Consider the following 24312-nt stretch of genomic DNA (forward strand, 5'->3'; position numbering starts at 1 on the left):
GGTCAATTAGCAATTATAATTTCCATATTTAATCAGTCCCCTGTGGTGTTGCTCTGTGGCCTGAGCTTTGACAATTGGCTCTTTCTCTTTCTTTTTCTCTCTCTAACTGCGGCTCTCGCTCTCTCTCTTTTTGCTTTATGTCACGCTCCTCTGCTCTTCCCGTCTCCTACGTCATTAACATCTGAGCATCCCTCCCTTCTCCACCTCCTCCTCTTCCAGCCCCTCCCTTCTTTACTGTGTCATCCCTCCATCCTCCCCTCCCCCCTCTGTCTTTCCTCCCTTCCTCTCTCTCTGTGTCCTCTCTCTCTCTCTGATGAATGCCTCCCCTCATTAATCTTGATGTTTTTCCTCTTGCTGTGTTCTTCCACAGGCCTTCAAACCTCTCGCTAATTGCAATTAATCACCGAGGGAAACAGATGCTGGGAACAAAGGCAACCTGGGGGAGCCATGAGTCTCTACATGTGTATGTGTGTGGGTGTCAGTGTGCATGTACTGTTTGTGTCCACATGTGTGTGCGACAGGGTGGGGGTTTGATGAAGCTGTCAGTCAGGGTGCCACACAAAAGTTGGGTGCCTGCAGGGCTCTGACATACAACCCTGGGCTGTGTGTGAGGGGGTGTCAGTAGGAGTGTGCATGTACGCTTAAACGTTGGTGATTTTTGCGTGTCATACAGTACGTGGCTGACCCTGTCATAGCTCATCGTAGCATCTGACTAACCCAACTGTGTGGCAACGACAATCAGAGCTCATAAAATAGATAAAGACATGAGTAAACAGACAACAGGAGAGCGAAGAGGTAAAAAGAGCAACAGCTTTAACAAGATCCCCTCATGGCTGCTCTTCAGTAGAAATTGTTTATTGAGAACCAGCAATGTCAACATAGATGCTAATTTTACTAATTTTAAAATTCCTGCACTCACACTGTACCTGCATCATCTGCTATCAGGATTTTATTCACTCACATTGTCAAAATGTGCTGTATATTATTAACTTGTACATGTTTTGTGTGCCCTTTTTTATCTTAATGTTGTTTGTCTTAACCATTGTACATATTGTTTCTTTATATTGTTTTTTTATAAGTATTATTATTTTAGGATACCTATTAACCCTTTGAACCTGAGCAAATTCGCTTGTTTTCTTTCGAAAACATGAAAAGAAGGCAACAAGCAATGAAAGCAGAAGTGGCCCAAAACTTTTCAAGACAATATGACCCGAAGTACAAAAATATTACCTGAAAATGAGGTTTAAAATCAAAGTTGTTTGACAACAAAACAAAACAAAAAACAGGGAATTGAACTGGAAATTTCCTTAAAAATTTGAATAATTTTGTATAGTAATTTCAAATATGTAATTCTGTAAATATGTAATTTTTCCTAGCTTTTTAAAAATATTGTTTCCAGATCTACTAATGTCTTGCAAATTGTTGAACATTTCTTACCAAGTTGCTCACAACCCCTTGCCCCATGGTTCTGAAAGAATTTGCACCAGTTTGCTCAGGGTTCAAAGTTTTAAATACTTGTGAAAGGCATCTGAGAGCAGCACAAGAAAAGGGATGTTGCCAGGTTTCAAAGGGTTGCCATCAGGCAAGGGACTACAGGTGAAAACTAGCTTCCCAGCTAACTCAGGTGCATTTACATTTGTTTAAATGTGGATTAATGTACATTGTCCCTTATTAATAGTCTAACTTCCGTTGCACCCTTGTGACACTCATCTGTCTTTTCTGAGTGAGGAAAAGACAGAAACTACAAGCAGCAGTATTATTATAAGACAAACAAACACTAGAAAATTACAATTCAACATGTTTCTTCCTTCTCGTACTTGAACATGGTGATTACTGAACTCCAGGTGGTGTTATTTAATTCCACCTGCAGAGAATTATCATTTTCTTTCTTTTACTCCTATCTTTCTTTTTCCTGTCCATCGTCTTTCTTTCTCCCTGCATCCTTCCATCCCTCCTTCAGATGTCTGTCGTCACTGCTGGGCCTTGTGTTTCCAGAATCCACACAACAGTTCACTGAGAATACACCCCATGTTCAGGGGAATAAAGCATACAGACGCCCACAAACACACAAAGACATTATCCACAACTGTTCAGCTGAATCAGAGAGAGGTTTAATGTGCATGTGTGTGTGAGTGTGTGTGTGTGTGTGTTGGTTGTGTGCTGCGATATTATCCATCACAGCTATCTGCATCGCTTATCAGCCACAAGGAGGCAGAGAGAAAAAGGCTCCTGAAACACACAGACACTCAAAACAAAATGGAGAAGAAATGAAAAGAAGCCACAAGTCATATTTTCTACCGGGTACACACATGCGACAATGCATGCGCTCACCAACACACACCTTAGGAGAAAAGACACAAACTACTCAAAGCAGACGTGAGCGCTGAAAAACCCATCAAATAATCAGTGGGAGGTGATACGGGAAAAGATGCAAGGCTCTGCTATGTTTTAACACAAGCTTGTTATGCTCAAAATCCACTCAAGGAACGCAGCTGAGTGTCCAACACAATAGACTTCAGCTCCGCCGCAGATAACCCACAAGCACAGCTTCTTTTCTCCCATCACTTGGAGAGGATCATTCTGCTTTGAGCCCCTGCATATGGGGCATCAGGACAATAATGAAATCAAGCTGAACTGATGCGTATTCTGGGATTAACACAATACGGTGACCCCTACATAAACCCGAGCGCACGCCATCAGCCTCAAACTGCAAGATCTGAGAGATAGCCGGGCTAAAAGAGAGAGAAAGGAGGGGAGCGTACGATGGAGGGACGGGAAGGGAGGCAGCGTTAAGAGTGTAGCACCTCATAAATAGCTAAGAAGACGTGAAGCAGGTGCTGTGTTAATGCTTGAGGAGATGCGGGCCGACCCCATGTTCCCTTTCTCACTCTTGAACTCTTTTTCACATAATCACAGTATAGCACAAATCATATGATGTATTGTCGGCTCCTCCACAGAGATAAAAAGAAGTTATACAAGAATAAACACGTAATGTCGGATAATGAGGAACGGAGGAGGTCTACGCATGTATATCTCTATGCATAAGTGTCAATGAGTCATTGTTAATGACAGCACCGTGTACACAGCTACGGCCTGCACCTCTGTTCTGCGGCAGCTTCATCTGTCACTGCTGCTGTCACACTTCAAAGCCCAAAGCATATTGAGCTGTTTTTCATTTCTAGTAAAAGCAGAGTGGGAGGAGATCTTTACTGAGAGCCTGGAGGAAGCTCTATTAAGTCTCAACTGTTCTTTACCTGACAATCTTATAACTTCAAGAAATGACAAAGCCCTTCTTCCCAAAACACAACCCCCCGTCTCTCTCTCTCTCTCTCTCTCTCTCTCTCTCACACACACACACACACACACACACACACACACACACACAATCCCTTGACAATTCCTTCCCAGCAGGCTCCACTCAGCCTTTATTCATTTTTTATATATCACCTCCTGTGAGTCTATTGCTCGGCACGCAGCAATCGCTGCACTTAACCCATTATGCTAGGTAACGCTCCCCAGAACGGTCGCTCCCTCCCCGGGATAAATTATTAACTTCCTCCACATCCCGCCATTTATCACTGAGCCCCATCGAGCAGAACGGGAGAACCATTGCTCATATCCATGGCAACAAGGGCCTATTTGTGCAGCAGTTGGATGCTGCTGATGATGAAGGGGGAGATGAGGAAGAGGAGGAAGAAAGAAGACAAATAATACCTGCTTTTATCAAGCTCTCTATTGTTAGCATCACCTCATGCCCCTCTCTTTGTACTGATTTTTTTTTTCTTCCTCCTCTACTGTAATCCCTCTTTTTACAACCTCTAGGTGCCATCCCTTGCAACATCCTTGGTTGCTCCTCTCGCCTTACTCACGCCACCCAGCCCTCTCCTCAAGTCTGAGATGGCAGCAGTATGGGTAATTAGATCAGAGCTTTTCTCTTGTCTCCATGGAGATGAATCATACAGTCAGGGTGACAGTCTGAGCTTTAGCGCTACGTGGTAACCTAATCAGAGCGTTTGAACCCGAGCCAGAGCGGCAACATAACCTAATAATACCAACATGAACCTACGGTGACCTGCATCCCTGCGCACAGCAGCGCACACAGACAGGGGTGACGAGCAGGTCTGGTTAAACACACCGGGTCACATCCCAGGATGTGCGAGTGTGTGTGTGTGCATATGTGCAAGAGTGAGTGTCTGAGCTTATGAGGAGAAAGCCCTCACAGGTGTCCTAATTCATGAGCAATCGCAGCTCATGAATAATTAAACGCAAAATGCAAATGTGCTCCTTTGATCATTTACATTCATGTCTAACAGAATTAATTAATCAAACAAACCTTTTCTTTATCCCCAGTGGAATAGATAAACCAGCAGTCGGAGCACGCAAACACACACACACACACACACACACACACACACACACACAAGCAGACATACAAAAAAGAAAACCCACACAGTAAATAAGTTTACTAATCACACCATTTAACCACATCTGAAGAAACAAAATTCGGTGTATGGAGCGAGTTAGCATGACTCAACCTTGGACCAACCACATGGTGAAGGTGACTTAGTATCACTTAAAGTGAGATTACTCTAATCTCCTCTAGTAGCTACACCCACTGTATGCTAATGCAGTTTGCGCAAAACAGGGAGCGATGTGAGTATAAGCTCTAAACTGATGATGACCAGGTGTGTTGCTCTGATCGTAAGAACAGTATGTTACGTCTCAACATGAAGGTACAGATTGCACTGCACCTTCTGCTGCAACACACAAGCATGCACAAGCTAAGTCATACAGCATGGTACACAATGCAAATAAAATAACGCTCTAATTCTCCTGTTAGATTGGGAGACAGATGGTTGCTAATGATTCTGATGGTGAACACAACCACACAAATACACACAGTGAACACACACAAACCGCAGCAGGCTGATCAGGATTTCATAGGCTTTTTGATATGCTCACTCCGAGAGATGGACCTTATAAACAGCCACTCTTCAGCTGACCTCTTGTTTATAGCAACAGTATCATACACAGAGGGAAAGCTCATAAAGAAAGAAACAGATCTGCCTCCCTCCTCCTCCTCTCTATCTGCCCAGATCTGTCTCAGCCTTTTTTCTCGATTAGCGGTCCTCTCCTTCGCTTAACCTGCTGCCTCGCCAAACCAACTCCCCTCTTTCTCTTAATAAGTCTGTTTGTATGCAGCGCACACTTGTGGAGGCCTCACACAAACACAGACTCCAATACATACACACAGACAAACTCTTGTGACTCCCTGCCAGGTCTGCTCCCCTCCTGTCACACCCGTCTGTCATCAATTTCTCCTCGGTAACAGAGAGAGGCACGTCTGACTTATGGTGGATATCAATATCTCTGACTTAAAGGGGGAGAAGGGAGGGGGCGCACACCTCGGGCTTCTTTTAGGACACCTCGTAAAGCTAAATGATAGTTGAAGGGGATGAGAGACGGAGGGAAAGGCGGGGAGAGAGACAGACGCAGGGAGAAAGCGAGTGCTGGTTGTTAACGTGATGGCAGGGGGCTGTAAATAACTGAGATACAGATCCATAGCGTGTGTGTGATGCTTACATGTGGGGTATGTCGATGGTATTAAGAAGGTTAAAAAGGACTGAGTGGTTGGCCGAGTGATCACCTGCTGTATACTGTGTTTGACGATTTAGAGCACGGCTGACAATGTGTATCATTCACTGAGGTGATCCTAACAGAGGATTTATGCTAACTGCTAGTGTCCGAGGTGTCTAACGCTGGGCTGTAAATAGCTGTCCGTCTCTGCTGACATTGCCAAACTGTCCATAAACCTGTCACCTAGGACAGTTTCAGTCAAGCAGGACAGGACAGGCCAAGCAGCCATTAAACTATCAGTTTACACTATGGGTGTGTCTGTGTGTGTCTGTGTGTGTCTGTGTGTGTGTGTGTGTGTGTGTGTGTGTGTGTGTGTGTGTGTGTCTGTGTGTGTAAATGTGAATGCTAGAGGTGGTGAGCTGCATGCGTTTGTGTGTCTCCTGGAGGATTTAAATGTTATGCAGAGCGTTGTACGAGGGAGGGACGTTGTGTGCGTTTAAATATTTATGATGCTGTTAAAGGGTACAGGTTGACACAGGTTGAGATTCTCTGTGGTTATTGTAAACAGATACATCGCACTATGGTTAGGCCTTTAACACACACATATATAAACACACTCACATGCAGCTGTACAGACACACACACACACGCACACACGCACACACACACACACAGAGGTGCTTCTGAATGAGGTCAAGGAGTCAGTGTTGAACTGAGGAGAGGATCAATAGAGCTGTGAGTGTTTGTGCACCTCTTGCCTCCCTCCCACATTTCCTATGCCTTTTTGAGATCTCTCCTTCTATCATCTTTCTCTCTCGTCCTCCCTCGTTCTCCTCATAAACAAAACCACCGCGCAAAGAGCAGCAGCCATTACAACAGGGTATCTCTAAAAGCCCATAAACTCCCACAAATGCACAGAAATGCGAGCACTCGTCTGCAATATGCCATCTCTGCTGTGTGGTATAGCTGTCAGCACCGTACGAGTGTGTCTGGACGTGTCCCAGAGGCAGTGTTCATTCTCTTGTGGGAGATCTATGGCTGGCGACTCCAACTCACTGGCACCCCACTAGCAATAGCAAGGATGTGATAGGCAGATGAAAAGAGAACAAGGCAGTGACAGAACGACAAGCAGAGGAGAGGCAGAGAGAACATGTAAAGGACAAAATGCTTTCTTCCCTGGTTGGGAGCATCTCATTTTTTCTCATTAGGGGAACTCATCTGAGCTCAGAGGATAAAAGGAGGACTGATAGCCGGTATTTCTCTCTCTCACTCCATCTCTCCTCTCCCTCTTTTTCTCCCACTGTGCACATGCCACCTAATTAATTACACCCTACCAACGCTTTGCTACAACAACCACTGCTGGCTAATTAACGGCACGCCTCAATCATGACCCCACTTCAAGGGTTCTGGATATGTTTGTGGGAGTGCGAGATGGAGAGATGGAGGAGGAGGAGGAGGAGGAGAAGGAGGAGGAGGAGGAGGAGGAGGAGGAGAGGGAGGAGGAAGAGGAGGAGGAGGAGGAAACGTATATGTGTGATATCCAGTGGAGAGGAAGAAAAAGGCAGCAGGAGAGAGAAGGAGAGAAGAGAAGGAGGAGCGGCTGTAATGTAGCTAATAAGAATCGGTGAGAACAGTAGAAAACAACTTTTCAAAAAAAGCAATGCAGACATGAGATGAGCACTTTGATGTGACAGACAGATGCTCAAGAGAGGAGAGGAGAGAGAGAGAGCACCTCCCCTCTATGCCCAGCTGGACTCTATCAGCCAGGCTGGAGCCAGAGAGGCTGGTGGGGAGTCCCAACTATGGGGTGTCTTACCCTGGACACGTCACTCCCAATCCCCCCTGAGCCTGCCTGAGCATGGCCAGACCTCAGCGCTGCTGCAGCCTGCCACGCCAGGCTCCATGGCTCCAACTGCCCCAAACGCAGTCATACTGATTGTATCAGAAAGAAAAATGGAGCGAGGCAGGGCCTATCAAAACACACATAGGCCGTACACGCTGGAAACCACGTACGCCACATGTAACATCGCCATGGTTGAATTGAGAGCGAGAGAAATGAGGGGAGAGAGACGGAGAGGGAGGGAGCTATAATTTGTTTAGTGTATGTGATTGCATTAGTGTAAGGGTCATATTATTCCTCACCCACGTCACACACACGGAGAGCTGAAGCCCAGTGGGGCAATCATAACATTAATAGTGCTTGACTGGGCCGAGACAGACACATACACTCATACGCACACACGTGCACACACACACACACACACACACACACACACACGTGTTTCCTGTGATCTGCTCAACAGTTTATGTAAAGAATGAGGACAGAAGGGTGGGGAGAGAGAAAATGAGGTGAAAAAAAGAAAAGGATGACCACAGTGGAAATAAAATATACAAGAACAGCAAAATATGATTAAATGAAGATGAACTACAGAGATAAAAATGTCCCAGAATTCAACTGTAATTCTAAATAATAATCACCTGTCAAAATGAATCATTTGAGTGATTAATTAATGATGTTGAAGACATTACGAAGAACCAGGTAACTGATATATAAGACTGAATGTTAACTAACATTTTCTGCATCTAGTTGGCAACCCTAAAAAAAAGAAACAAAAAAAAAATGTATCTACTGTCGCCACACAAGAAAAAATCCTTGTATTTCATATTTCAAATACAAAAAGATATGTATAACTAATTTGTGTTGGTTGATTGCATTAGTGTAAGAAGCAGTAATAAGGTCAAGGAAGCTAGAAGGTGTAATTTTAACAAATATTTCTGTCAGGTAATTGGAAGTTGTTCTTGCTTCTTAGTAGTTGCTCACACAGGGGGGTTTTAAACAGAAGAAAATATTAAACAGGGTTAGTCAAACACATTACTGCAACTTTAAAAGATTAATATTTGTGCGCCTAGGAAAGAAAATGTTATTTAGGACAGGAAGGATGTGAAGGTGATTATTCATCAGTGTTATTATTTTTTATAGATGTTAAGCCACCAGAAAATGGTGGTTAAAACAATATTTCAGACTTTGTTAAGTGGGGCTGTGTTGTGCACTTAGTCAGTGTATTACATACAGTAGGCAAGCCCCTAGTTTGGAGAAGCAGGCTGGAGACTGACATGGACGCGAAGCAATGTACTGCTGTGGCTGGAGTCAGCAATAAAACAAATTTTAGCCGATTTAAAAATTCAGAATCAGTTTAAGTGTACGTTACATTGAGAGTATTTTCACTGCTTCACCTTATTTTCAGACAGTATTGTCCAAGCGGAAAAAGACGCCATAAAACCACTCTATCAAAGCCAGATTCCATTAAACAAAATGGTGATTTAACCTTGCTGAACACAGCTGCTGCTTGTCTAACCCTGCCTTTGGCTTACCTTATGACTTGGGAGTTTTTAATGATTAGTTCTGATATGATGAATTCACACTATCAAAAAAAATGACTAACTGATCAAAGCAGCAGCAAATCAGCCGCCCCTGAGGTCAGGGAGCTAAAATTACTGTTTCTGTCAATGGAGTCTGGCAGCTTTGACTAGGTGGGACCACAAGATGGTAACAGCTTCCCTTACAGAACAGGCTGTCTGCTGGCAAGGTAAAGCTGTGAAAATGCTCTTAAGATAGCATACACTTGCACTGATATTGCCTATTTTAGGTGGCTAAAAAGCATTTTGTTGCTGACCTCAGCAGTACATAGCTTAGCTTCTGTCGGACTCCAGCCTGCTGCTCCAAACTGGAGGTGTGCTAAAGGACATCTAGGTAATACACTGACTATGGACAGGTACTTGACAAAACATTTTAAAAAAAGTCTGAACTATCCCTTTAAATAATTGCAAAAACATTTACCGTAATCCATTTAAAATGTTTATCCTGTAGACAATTATATGACAAGGGTACAGTTTTTCTTAATTTTTTCTTCATAAAGTCGTGAATAGAAAAAAGTGACAACCAGATATTGTCCGTAGTAGAACAATGTAAATGGAAAATATAAGAAGAAGGAGAAGAAGAGGGCAATAGAGTGACAAAGAAAGAGTGAGAGTGAAACAGAATGTACTAGTAATGGGCCAACGGCAGAGTAGAGAGGCCATGTTCGCTGTCAGCCATTAACATGGCCAGAACTAAATTATTCACTGCATTCTGTCACCTTACACAAGCCTGGGCTAACTCAGACTAAAGAGAACTGTGTGTGTGTATGCGTGTGAATGTGGTGTGTGTGCATGTGTGTGTGTGTGTGAATGAACAGTGGCTTGTAGGAGGAGGTAAGGAAGGATTCCTTTAAATAAGGGGCTCAGTATTGCCATCCTGTGGCTAGACCAGGTAAGATGCTTTGTGTAAACCATTTCTATTAGTTAGCGCGCACACACATACATACATACACACACACACACACACACACCGGGCTAAAAAAAGGGGGGGTTTAAATGAGTCTGAAAAAGATGCAAATAGTGTACCAGCTCTAACCTTTAGATGCCCTTTGAGTGTTATGTGCAGTAACAAGCGCACACGTCTACACAAACATACAAGTACGTATAATATGCGCAAACATAAAAAGACAAGGAGGAACAGAGAACTGTTTTGTGTGGAGGAAGCTGATTTCCATGCAACCTGCTGGTTTACTATGGAACAGGAGAGGCTGGTTAGCAGGAGCAGCTGGGCAAACAATACAACCTCACCTGGAGTCATTTACATGGATTGTGTGTGTGCGTGTGCGTGTGTGTGTGTGTGTGTGTGTGTGTGTGTGTGTGTGTGTGTGTGTGTGTGTGTGTGTGTGTGTGGCTGTTATGTTGAGAGGGCTGTCTCCTGTTGCTGCTCTTCTTCATCATGTTCCTGAAAGTGCCGTTGGCAAGGAAACCAGAGAGAGGGAGAGAGATGAGAGACAAGTCAAGGAGCACAGTTTCGGGTAAGAGCAAGACGAAATGGGGAAGAAAAGGCAGGAAAATGAGAGAGGAAGAATAAAAGCAGAGGATCTTGAAGGAGAGTGGCGGGGGTTTGGCAGGCATGGGGTGGGGGGATCGGGGTTGGAAGGAGATGGAGGAGGGAGTTAACAGAGGGGAGGCAAAGAGCATGTGACAGTGCGACCCATGCCTCCCACTGACAAGCTTTATTACAGTCCCACCTGCAGCGAGACAGCAAAAAGCACTTAGCCTCAGCCAAGTCGCCTGACAGTGGAGGACAGTTTGGGAGGGAGGGGAGGAGAGAGGGATCGAAGAGCAGAGATGAAGGAGGGAGAGAGGGTGGAGGTGGAGACAGGGAGGCTGGGTGGGAGGAAGGGATGATTGAAGTCATGGGGTTGCAGAGAAGAAGCAAGAGAAAAGGAGATATAAAGAAAAAGGAAGAAAACAGGGAGAAAAACATAAACAGAGAAAAAAAGGACAGAAATGAATCAAATATTGCTCTGTTGCGTTTACAGCACTGTTTTCATTCAAAAGTGCTCCTCTGCATAAAACATCATCACTTTCACCCAAATATGGATTGATCTGGTGTTTTTTTGAGGCTGTATTACTGTGAGGTTTTCTCATTTTTGTCTATCTGCTGTATATAAAAACTTTTTAAAAAAAGCACAGCCACAACACAGCCTGCTGCCAGCTCAGAGGGCGCATGCAGTCAGGCTTAATCCTGCTTGAACACCTGTTTCCTTTGTGAGGTCAAAGGTGAGAGTCTGGAGGTCTCTCACTAAGTGGTCATCTTTTTCAGAGCTACTGCTGAAACATGTCTGTAACCTGACCCCACTGCTCTAAACTGAGTATTAACCTCACATTGGGTGGCCTCTGCAAGCCCTAAATATAACTTCTTGAGAGCCCACAAGAGGAGTTATTTGGTCCACGCTGCGCAGACTTCAGTTTTATTTCATACACTGTATAATGCAAGCCCTGAAAAACATAACGCTCTCAGGTGCTTTTTGCTGTAATCATTTAGTGCAATTCATGCAACATGTGAGAAGTAAATAATTAAAGGGATGAAATGGTGAGAGGTTTATTACTTCCAGAATGGCGACAGCTCATATCTATTAGCACTCCAGCCTGCTGATGTATCTGCTGATGAGCTATGGCCAAGTAATGACGTGCTCCGCTGGCTGTGAATCCATAGGTCTCTCCCTAAGTCTACTCTTTCTGGCTCCCAGGCTCTGGATGGAAAACCACAGTCACTAAATCAAACCCATCCGGAGGGAAGACGAGAGAGAGATGGAGAGAGAAAGAGAGTGGGGGGGTTAACGGCCTGTTTCTCAGCCTTTCGGAGAGAGGAATGTGTTGGAAAGGGTACAAATCAACCAGAAGTGACTGCACAATAAGGTCAGTGTGACCAGAGGAGGATCCTGACTCAAACGGGAGACACGCACAAACACACACGCACAGAAACAAACACATTAAGCACACACATGCAAACACTGTGAGTGATTGAGTCGGGGCATAACCCCGTGCCCACCCTGTGAGTGGCTAATAACCGTGGCAAAGTGCCAAACCCACTGTCTCCTGACTAATTCCCCCATGCCCGCCAGGACTGGCGCCACGCTGCAGAACAGAGCTCTGTTTCTCAAAAATCCTGTGATCATTACATTACTGAATTACTCAAATAGATGGATGAAAAAACAGCCGTGCAGGCCATCCAGCTCGCTTGTCCCCTGAAGAAAGGCTGTAATGGAACAGACAATGGAAACACTGTGAATTAATATTTGTTTGTTGAGAGTGCCTCCACTCACTTAACACACACACACACACACACACACACACACACACACACACACACACACACACACACACACCTCGACGCCCACTCTGCGGGGCTGGAAAAAGAGGGCAGAGAGGTGGCGCTCTGCCAAGCTGGTGCTGCCAAGAGACTCGGTATACCCCGGTCTCCAGTGGCATTTTAATCACATACACACACACACACACACACACACACACACACACACACACACACACACACACACACACACACACACACACACACACACACACACACACACACACACACTTCCATCTGCTGGGCTTCATGGGGGAGCGGCGGCAAGCTTGTCACTGTCATTCGAAGTTAGCCTACCCTCCTGACATCCCTACTGAGGGGGACAAAAGAAAAGAAGAAAAGAGAAGGAGTTGGGAGGGGGGCAAGCAGTGGCATTCCTCTCCATGCCTCCTCTGTCACCCTCTGATCTCTCTCTCCAAACACATCCCCTGTTGTCTCTCCATTCAGTGTCCTTGTCCTCCTCTCACCATCCTCCAATACCTTCCTTCCCCACCTCCCCGGCACTCTGCTCCTGTCATCTCTTTGCTCTATTCTGTCGTGCACAGCTACTCTCATCCTTCCACCTGCTGCTCTGTTCTCTGGACAACAGATACTAGCACGGGCGGCTGTAATCCCCCCTTAATGGACACACTGTTCCTTATTTAATGTGTGCAGTCTATGTGCTCTTGTACCATGGCTGTTTATGTATTGAACCTCACCGCTGTGTTCTCCATGCAAGACTCTTAATGTGAAATGTTAACCGCAGCAGCTAAAGCAACTGCTCAGACATTGATCCTCCTCCCAAGCAAAGGCAGGTTGCCAGATACTATGAATGCCCCAACCAGCACCCACACCCCATCTTCAGTGGTGCTCCATGCTCCCACAGTGGGTAATTGTAATTGTATTGAACTGGCCAGCAGCCAAGCGTACAAGACTGCCAAGTCTGCCAAGTCCAGCTGTGCCGTTGCAATCAAAACACACTCACAGCCGATCTCATGACAATCACATCATCAGCATGTGTAAAGGCACACACATATGTGCACACAAACATAAATATACATATCTCAATATGTATTTGCTCAGTGTGACAAGACTGAAAAGAGAAGGCTGTGATGAAACACTAGTAGGGAACAGAATAAATTCTTGGAAGGATAAATTCACACAAGTGGTAAGGGTGGTAGAGGCCTTCAAGAAGAGCATAATGGTGCATTAATTCCTCACCATATATTCTGACCTTTGCATATGTCCCGTGTGCCCCTCCCTCCATCAGATGTCTATAGAGAGCTGCAGGAATGAGTCCTAAAACCCGGAAATGAGTTAGTGTGTTTGCACTCCCAGTGTCCTCGTCTCAAAATCAATGCTTTTTTTTTTCAAATGGGTTTTGGTTAGATGCTTGAAACTCTATGGTTAACACAAGCTTAAGAGATTTTCACATTTTGTTCTACGACATAAAATACGCTAGTAAAAACCCCACTTGTATTTTGAAGCCTTTACATGTTTAAAAAAAGGCAATTTCTAACAACTGACTGAGTAGAGCTTCATCACGTCTAACACGTCTTTACAGTCTCATTGTGGTGGTGACATGAGACCATAGTGTAGTTTGTTTACAGCAGTGATTCCAAACTTCAACAAGGGGTTCCCCAAAGCCTCAGGAGGGTCGCAAGGCTTCTTTGATTTTAAGGGGTATAATAAAAATTTAAGATATATGCGTACAGTAAGCCTATATCTCAGCATTTCATTAATTTATGTGAAGGAACCTAAATGAAATTGTGAGTTTTAAAGTTTAGATTTGTCCAAAAAAAGCCAGTATGATTGAAAGACAGAGAATGATAAAAAGTTCCTAAAAATGTCTGGAAATATCCTCTCTGATAAAATATTCACAGGAAATAATATGCCCAAAATTCATCCAGATCGCATTTACACAAACCTTAATCCATTCACTATTTAGGTTAATTGTACACTTATCGATGGTTCTGCCCTTTTATTGTCATGCATTGGATATAAAAGGAAATATCTATAAAAAATGTCACTTAGTCAGTTGTCGTCTGTTAACTCAATGATAGAAAAGGGGTCCCATGAGAATAAAAGGTTGGGAACCACAACATTAGCTTTTTACTTCTGGTGATGCATTTAGGTTTCAAAAATCATAAAAGGGTCCTTCATTTATGAAGATTATCTATAAGTATCATAAACTTTGTTTGCCACAGAGCTTATTTTCTGCAGTGATCCAAAATCCAACCGAAAAATCCCATTGGTCTTCTGTTCTGTTTGCCTGCTAATTAATATCATCCCTGCAGCACTCTATGCAGACAGTAGAGCAGAAAGGTGCACTTTGTACCTTCATTGCTGATCGTAATGTATTGAGCTTTGTTTTGAGCCTGAGCGACTTTAATTATATGTGAAGTGATCAGTAAATGTGTTCACAGGTCCATGGGTCTAAAGCACATTGTGGTCCGCCTTTATGTCATCTCCTCCCCTCTCAAACCTTTTCCTGCCTGATAGCGGCTCTTAATTAGCCACAATATGACAAGACATTTGACATATGAAATGCGGATCTTTGTTTGCCGTTTTTAAACATGTCTGCTCTGATTATATTTTAGAATATTATTATAGACCGTTTCGCTGCTAGACCACAGCTTGGGTCCATGAATACTTCCTGTCAGCTTATATCATTCACATACAACATACAACAACAAACATACAACAAGAAATGCAAAGGAACCCATCTGAAATATTTATTTAAAACGGTCTATAGATTTTCTTACGTTACACGCTGACATTCTTTAAGACCACAATGCGATGTGAAAGCTCCCTGCCTCCCTCTCTCTGTATGCCACTGCTCTAAACAAACATTTACATTAGAGTGGCCATTAAGCCACTAAGCATTCACACACACACAATTAAAAACCAGACTGCAGTGGACTGTGTAGCATCATCTGTCTGAAACCATAAGCCTCTCCCTTTCACTCTAGCTGCTGCATAGGGGCCCATTTAATGATTTAAACCCAACAGTCTTAAGATCATGACAGATTGTGCACCTCTGTACTCTACTCTGTGTGAACACTGCAAGCGTGTCTTGTGTCACGTTTCTAGCTTGAGCGGAGGAAATGGGCCGTGTCATGTCAGTGCAAGCCACAGTGCAACACGCATGATGGAGAGCACTTAAATAACTCATGAAAACGCTGTTCTCAACCCACACTAGACCACTGGGAGGAACGCTCAGTCTTCTATGTGTGTGTGTGTGTGTGTGTGTGTGGATGTGCGGTGGCCCTGTTTGTCATGACTGTTTAACCAGGTGCCTTTGAGTGTGTTGTGGTTGAGCTAGTGTGTGTGTGTGTGTGTGTGTGTGTGTGTGTGTGTGTGTGTGTGTGTGGGTGGGTGGGTTTAGTTGGAAAGAGAGCTCGAGATGAGTTTCTGTAGATGACAGGGGGGCCCTCACGGCCAAACAGAAATAGCCTTAGAGAAAAGCAACAGGGAGAGAGAGAGTGGCCTGGGCAGGAGGAAGTAGTGCACAAGAAATAAAGAGGAAATAAAAAAAGTGAACTAGAGTTAAGAAAATTAGATTTGCAAAACCCCTGTGTTTATAAGTGTAAATGCTTGTGTAAAAAAGACAGAGGAAGAGAAGGAATAGATACCCAGTGAAAAGGCAGTCCAGCTACACTGATAAGAGGAGACAGCAGCACTTTCCACATAAACGCACTAAGCTCCAAAACCCACTGTAGTGATGGCCTCCCTCGGGGCATACTCACACACATACACGCTCACATGTCATTTATTTTTTGTGTCTGCGCCTGCTTCATCATGACATCTTCCAACTCGTCTCTCAGTCTCCTTCTATCACTATCATCGTCTCCTTCACCAGCATCCCAAAAACTTGTTAATTCATCCATCTATCTGGCTAAACACTTTACTGTAGTTGAAGGAGATGGGAGTGAAATGACCGCAAAACCTATAATCTACTGCCCTGGATCAAGGCTGGCAACAATAAAACAAAAAAAAAACAGCAAAAAGGGTGTGTAAGCATGTGCATTTGTGTGGTAACATTGGCAATGTCAGCGGCTGTTTGAGAGTCTTTGTATGTGGGTTTTGTGGGCAGGTTGGGTTTGCTGGTTTGCATTGTTGACAATTAAAACCAGTTGCTCTTAAACAATGCACTGACAGGAGGTGAAAGAATCTGATCCCCTGCACATTTGCTAACCAAAATGCAGGGAAATCATTATTATCTCCTCCTAGTCTCACACAGCAGCATGTGTGCAGGTTGACTGTTGTGATGACAAAAGATGAAGAAAATTATGAAGAGTTAAATCAGTTTCAGGGAGCAGATGATAGCTTTTGTAGGTATATATCGGTAAAATGCAATGGTGGTACAGGAGTGCAGCTGAAGTGTTAAAAAAGGATGTAGTGTTAGAAGACATGACAGCATAAGCCTAAAAAGAAGAACTCAACAGGTTTTTTTAACTATTCGATGAATGTTAGAGCCGCCTCAGACCTAATCTTATTCACACCAGGGGTCTTACTACTTCCTGTGTTGCCACACAGTTGGGTCAGGAGGTAACCTCACACAGGAAAAAGGAAGCAGAGATAAGACGCCCTCTAAGTGAAGAGATATATACTCAAAGGGCTTATTCTGAGGGCTGAACCAAAGCATTTACTACTGTATGTTCTGACTGAAAGCCTGTTGAAGCTGTGGGTACACAGCTGTGATGAGATCAAGAAATGCAACATGAAACATAACGGATGTGTTAAATAATACTGCTAGTGATTGTAGAATAGCCTCAGGGGTATTTAATTGCAGTGGTCTGTACGGTCGACTGTATAATAAAGGTGGATGATATGACAGCTCCCCAAAAGTGAAGCCAAAACATCACGATTGCCCCCTGGTGGCTGGTTGCAGTACAGGTCATAAACCTTTAAGATGGTTTCTGTCATTTTAGCTAGTTTTTTAAATCACACTGCTGCATGTTTGAGTGTTAATTTGTATAATAAATTTGGTTTAAATAAGTTATTTGATTCCATAAAAGGGGTTTTGACATTATGAGTGACAGCTGTGCGTGCCAACCAGTATGCTCCATGCTACGATTGGTTGGATGGGGACTTGTTGCATAGAGATAGCTACAGTGCAAACTTTGGCTCAAAACAGTGTCACGAGTGCAGGATGGCAGCAGAATATTTCTGGCTTCATTTTGGTACAGTGGGAGGAAGTGGAGAAACATTCTCCATCTTTATATACAATAACTGCTCTGTACTGTACTGCTCCACACTTAGTGTGGAGTGAAATGTGGTGGATTCTACATTCACATAAACAGAACTTTTAGGTTAGGCCAGTTAGCATCATTTTAAGTAGCTAAAAAAACAGAAGTAAAACAAAATAAATAAAAGGTGGAGACAGAGGAGAATAGAGTAAAAAATGATACATTGTAGAATGTGATCTGGAATTCATAAGATCTATACTCACTGGAAAGTGGGCGGTCAGCTTTCTCTGGCTCTGAGGTCACCGGGTTAGAAGAAGTGTGGTCACCTGCAGACTGCGAAGGCCCAGAGTCCACCTCCTTACTGGCTCCAGCCGTGCTCTCAATCACAGTAGATGCCTGAAAGTTACAAAAACATAATTAACATACAAGTAGTTAAGAAAGAATTATTGCATCACAGTGTCCTCTGTAAGATAGGGGTGGAGTGAATGAATCGCAATAAGCAATTTCAATATAAGTCCCCAGACTTATTACCAACAGCTCAAGTTTAAGATTCTGATTCTGCTTCACACATATGTACGAAGAGGTGCCCTGATAATGTTACAGACCATTACAGACCATCTGCCACCCTTATTGGGGCTACAACAGCAATATGGACATAACAGTGAAATCTAAGCCATAGAGAGACACTGATGGTGCAAATATAGCAATTTACTGCTGATGTAGACCGTCGTTGGTGTAACCATTTTTAGCTGCTGTCATAGCACTCAGATTCTGCTATAAAAAGACAACAACTAAAGGGGATACAGCGCTGGGTGAAGAAGTGTCCCTTCCCTGAAGTGACAGAGCCGCAAAACAGACAGACAGACAGACAGACAGAATCAAAGACGGCGAGAGACAGAGAGAGAAAGAGTTTTCCTGACAGCCCAAGTCTGTTTGGATGTGCTCCACTCTGCTCCCCTTCCACAGCTGAAAGAGGAAAGAGGGATGAGCCTTCAGGAGAGAGACAAGCTGACCATGAAAAGCAGAGGGAGAAGCAGAGGGTGGCTGTCAGAGAGGAGAGAGAGAAGTGGGGGAGAGTTTAAAAGAGGCTGTGATGGCTCCCTCCATTGACGAGCAGCAGAGAGACAGGCGGGGAAGGTGCAGCGCATCTTAAGACAAAAAGGCACCCTGGGCTGATGAAATATACATAGCTCTCAGCTGGAGACAGAGACACAGAGCGACAGAGCAGAGGAGGGCCCTGAAGACTGACGAGACTCCGCAACCCCTCCTAAACACACACTGCTAAAAATAAAACACACAGACATATTCTTAATGACTTCTCATGAGGAGCCAGGGGGGGAGTAGTTAGTGCTTCTTGTTAGTGTGTGTGTGTGTGTGTGTGTGTGTATGTGTTGAGATGATTGGCACTTACACACACATGCAGGTGTTTGTGAGCATCAAAGTGCATCAATGCTTCCTCCCACAGTTACAGACCGAGTGGGCAAACTGTAACAGTAGCTTTGACACAAAAAGTGTTTTGGCTGTTGGCCTATAATCCACCTGCTGGTCAGGGGGATTTTTTGGTCAGGAGTTTGTTTCAACTGCCTCTGGCAGACCTGCCCACCTGTCCTCTCTTCAAGCCCCGGCAGCTGCCTCCGCCAGTTAAAAACCATTTAAACACACCTCACTTAACAATAAACTCACCCTTTGTTCAAGCTAACGATCCACCTCTCCCACACACTCTCAGTAATGGCTATGCCACTGAAGTATTGGGATTCTCACGCGGGTGTATTATACAAGTGAGCGTGTTAGACTGAGTATATTCACTTTGCTTCATCGAGTCTACCTACTTATCTTATCTTCCTCATGAGACACGTTGGGTGTGCCTCCCCAGTCTGTATCCCTAACACGTCATATGCAAGCTAGAGAAACTTACTCATGTCTGAGCCTGGGGACTACCGCTCCTCTAGAAAACACACACAGCAAACATGCCTACAGGTTTCCTAACCTTTGCTGTCTGTCTTTTTTTTGTCTTTCTCCCTCTCTGAGTGAAAGTGCATGCATGAGGGGCTTTATTATGAATTCCCCACTTTGTGTATTTAAAGAGAAAGATATAAGAAGGAAAGAGTGTCTGAACTGTTCTGTCAGGTCAGGGCTTTATAATTTCATCACTGAGATCTTGTCGCTTTTTCTGTCAACACAACAGTTGTTGGAAAGTAACACTCAACATACTGGCCTTAAAGAACAAGCTGGGATGCCAAAATTTGATGGTACTCATTTAGCTGTTGCCATCATTGCTGCCAAATGACTCATCTATGCTCATATAATTAGGGAGGGGCATGACTACTTAGAGTGTGTCATGTTTCATAACAGAGTGTTACTATCGGCACAGCCGTTAGATATTTTTGTGCTTAAAGGTCCAGTGCTTAGGATTTAAGGCAATCTATTGGCAAAAGTTGTATCATAATAATCACCCGAAAATAAGAATCATTATGTTTTCTCATCCACCATGTTGTTCTACAGTAGCCCAGAACGGACAAACCAAACACTGACTCTAAATAGGGCTTTTTGCATTTTCATAGCCACCATAGTTCTACACACTTTGCACACTGGAGAAGTTTTAGGTCTGCAACCTCACCCCTAGATGCCACAAAATCCTACACATCGAACCTTTAACTGGACTGAAAGTCCACAGTCGTGCTAGCAGCTCTGCGAGGCTGAACTCAGACACAGCATTGCTTTGAGCTAATTGCTAACAGCAGCATGCAAAAGTTGTCACAAAGGTAATATTAGCATGCTGATGTTTAGTAAGTTGCTGCTGACATTTGCGAATTTGTTTTTTGAATGGCCACTTGAGGCAGGCTCCAGAAGCCAGTAAATCTCCATAGATTCCCATGTTAAAATGCTCAACTTCATAGCTGAATTAAACATTTTTACAGCCTAGTTTTGGTTTCTATGGCAAATTTTTCCATTCATGGCATCTGTACCAGGGGTGTATTTTAAATCGACTCAGTTGTTTGCAATTTATTAAGGCTTAAAGGTACACATATTTAAGGTCTGGCTGCTTTGAGTGACAGATTGTTGCAGATAGTGTCCTCGGCTTCTGAGTCGGATCCACCCCTCAATCCTCCATAGCTCCAGCTTCTAGTCCAAATATGATCACTTCTGGTTCCAAAACACCAAGATAGCGACTTCCCAAATGCCGAATTTATGGCATTTGGTGACATTGTGGTAGCTATATTCCTTATTTTTATAGTCTATGATTGGGACTTAATACAACAAAAATAAAGCTACAATACTGCTTTTTTTATTTATTTAAAAACAGCCCAAGTTTATATGCACACTTGATATATGCCCTTTGAATAGAGCAGGAATTAGACCAGGGACATGTGAGATGCAGCGCGGGAGTCAGGGGGTGAAATGAAAAGGATCTAGAGAGGTAGCACTAATTGAGGTTAATTCCACAGTTCAGCATTATCTCCTCTAATCGGCAAGGAGGAAGTTGGTAACGGATGATGTTGCAGTACATGGAGAGAGCCTGCCAGCAGAAATCACACAGTAGTGCGGAGTATAGTATGCCCCCAAAGAATCACAAGACATTAGCAGCTGAGTGCAGATCTTGATATGAAGCTGCAGATAAACAGAGAGTCCAGAGGGCCTGCAGGCTTGCACAGAGAGAAGTGTGAGTGCTTGAGTGTGTGTGTTCGAGTGTGTTTAAGTGAGAGGCTTCTCAATCAAGACAATCAAAACCTCTCGAGTCATTTCCCTGTCTCAACCCACGTCTCACCTGTCAACTTCTTGAAGCAGTGCTGACACTGTGCTGCACACACACACCCTGCTCTAGACTCAATGTCACTTCCTGGTACTGACACACAGGGAGTGATGGGGTGATACACATGCACATCACCCAGAAACACATGCACACTCTAAGTCTTTCTCTCACATACACACACTAATTGTGACCTAACCCGGGCCTCTCCAGGGACGAGCTCTTTCATCACAGCCGTGCCCGTCGATACTTGAGCCCTGCACAAGATCTGCAGTTCAACACCTACCAGATTCATTAAGGAGGAGGATGGAGTCAGAAGCAAAATGGTACATCGATAAGCAGAGGAGGTGGGCGCACATGTGTGTGTGTGTGTGTTTTTGTGTGTGTGTGTGTGTGTGTGTATGTGTGTGTGTGTGTGTGTGTGTGTGTGTGTGTTCGTGCGTGTGTCACTGGAGCGAGGGCCATCCATAAACACTGCTGACAGTCTAGACAGGAAATACACTTGAGGATGTCGATAAGTTAGTCAGCGGGGTTGAGGATAGATCAATAGGAACACAGGATGATGTCAGTGGCTGTAGATGAGATCACCTGAGGCGACTAAGGATCTACACATTCAGTATCAAACGAATTGTGCTATCACAAAGTGTTCCATATTACCTATTTGACAGGAACTGTGGAGGGAGCAGTGGTGGCTTTTGGCATAGGCTATATAGGTGCCCAGCTAGGCCAAAAATGCGCAAAAAAAAAAAAGTTTATGTGATTTATCATCACAGTCTGAACAATGCGTGATGCGTGATTCAAGTGGACATCAGAGGACCATTCTCCGTCCACCTATCAGCAAGAAAGCCAATTTTGAATAGAAGAGCATATCTGCTTCCTCCTCTGTAACCCAGCCATCTACCTAGTAGTACACCCACCTCATCAACTACCACTATGCCACTGAGAGGAGTGTATGTGGAGAGAAAAAACATGAAAAAAGAAAGAAAAAAGAAGCTGGTTAACGTTACCTCTCAGCAGCTGGTGGCCGTCACTAACAGCTCACAGAGTTTACATTGTGATGTATTCAAGCTCTACTCAAAAAAAGACCATCGGGCAAAGATAAATCATAAAGTTCTAAATATGTTTAATGCAGTATTGTAAAATGTATTTTTTGGAGAGAAGCTTGGATAAATTTTAGCTGTTTGAAAGAGACATTTATTAATGTTTTTACAGCAATCATGATGTAAATAGTAATAGTAAAAAAGATTTTTGCATTTTTTTAAAAAAAGATGGTTTTCATTTGAAAGAAGGGTATTGTAAAGGTGCTCATTTAATGGTTGTGTAATGAAGGCCTTAATTACTTTAAAAAAGTTATTTTGAAGTTTTAGTTTTTCTCTGGTACAATATTAAAATATAATAAAACAATATAAAAACATCAGTACTATCAGCCAAACTGTTATTTTAAACATTGTTATCTGCATCAGCCGAGAATTTCAAGATTGATGCACTCCTAGTTCAATTAAAAAGTGAGTATGTTATTATTGTCATTTTACATTATCACATGTTGTTTAATTGTTTATTCATCTGATTGAGTTAATTTGTAGCCCAATTCCTTTTTTTCATCATTTAATTTTGATTTCTTATTGATTATCTATTAATTATACAATATCCAATATATAACAACATGCTGTTGTTAGCTAGGTTGTTTATATGCATTTTGGTAGTACACCTGCAGTACTTTGGCCATAGAACGGCAGCAAATGACTTATTTATTTAATTATTTATTTATTTGTGGGTGTAGGTGCAGGGTGCAGGGGGCACTGGGACAGAGTGAAACCAAAATCCTCTTCTATAACCAGCTGCAGAGTTAACTAAGACTTTTGAAAGACCTCCAAGCAATAAGTCATGTAATTATTCCCGTTTCCTCTGGTGCCATGTCCAGCTGTTGTTCTGCCTTCACTGATATGGCATTACCAGTTGAATCACTATTATGTCATCATTTCATGTTAGAGAGTTTCAAAGCAGATGTTTATTCGTGTGAAAATGCCACAGATTATAACTTCAACATTATTGGGAATAAATACCTCCAGAGGCATACAGTGATTCTCCCTTGAGATTTGGGAAAATGAAGGAGATGATGCTGATTTCACCCACAGGACGTGACTGCCCTATATCACGTTTGCCTTTCTTGCCACGGTGTTGAGCGCAAGTGCCTGTGTGTGTGCACACTTGAGCCGATGTGTGTTTGCGTGTGTTCTCAGCTCTACTGACATTTCCTCGAACGTGGTTGACATTTCCAGGGGATTTGAAGATTTGATCCCTTCTGTGTTTGAAGGGTTGTGTGCTGCCCTCCTCAAAACACTGAGGGAAACGCTGCAGCAGAGCCGCCAGTGTGACCTGCCTTTGGGGCCTCACTCTACAGCATTTGGAGCAGCCCGTTCTCACTCACCCGAAGTGTGATCAGGAGAAGACCTGCACTATACATTGCCTGCCTTTCAGAGATGACTGGTTCACTGCTTGGTCTTTTACTTAGTCTTGCTGTTTTCCCCTGAGCTGCAGAGTGTTTCTGCTTCTCTCAACTGAGGCAGAAAAGCTATCACCAAAAGATATGAGAGAGGAAAGTAGATAGAAATGTTGTGGGAGGGAGCGAGATATAGAGAATGCAAGAAAGTGTGAGAGAGAGAGGGAGGGAGAGATCTGTTTCTCCTGCCACAGGCTGGTTAGTGGAGCGAACTGACACAGACTGACATCTCTCTTCCACGGAGGCCGAAAAAGAGCCTCACTGCTCTTTGTTCATTACTCTCTGTCTCCCTCTCTCTCTCTTTCCGACCTCCCCTCTTCTTACTCTTTCAGCTGTCCTGCCCTCTCTTTCTCTCTGCCCACCCTGCGGCTCCCATGTCTTGCTTTTTCTGCCTGGATGGACTTTGCAGCAGTCCTGTTCTGGCCTGGGGCTCAAATTACACCCCACCACCCTGTGCTGGCCACACACACACACACATACATATATATACACACACGCAAGCCCATACAGTAGCCATGAGGAGGCCCAGGGCCCAAACACAGGTCAGGCTTGGGTCAGTCAAGGGCAAGAGGACAGGAAGCCC

At 43.8% G+C, this 24312-nt stretch overlaps 1 protein-coding gene across 1 annotated transcript in view; it reads right to left on the bottom strand.

The window, feature by feature from the left end:
• Positions 1-24312, bottom strand: part of gse1b (Gse1 coiled-coil protein b) — a 193512-nt gene that overhangs the window by 117308 nt on the left and 51892 nt on the right. Inside the window, exon 2 of the mRNA XM_042501982.1 lies at positions 17745-17877. Coding sequence (XP_042357916.1) covers positions 17745-17877 — 133 coding nt within the window. The remainder of the gene's footprint in view (positions 1-17744; positions 17878-24312) is intronic.

This window comes from Plectropomus leopardus, chromosome 1 (assembly GCF_008729295.1).
Source record: "Plectropomus leopardus isolate mb chromosome 1, YSFRI_Pleo_2.0, whole genome shotgun sequence".
Taxonomy (NCBI): Eukaryota; Metazoa; Chordata; class Actinopteri; order Perciformes; family Serranidae; genus Plectropomus; species Plectropomus leopardus.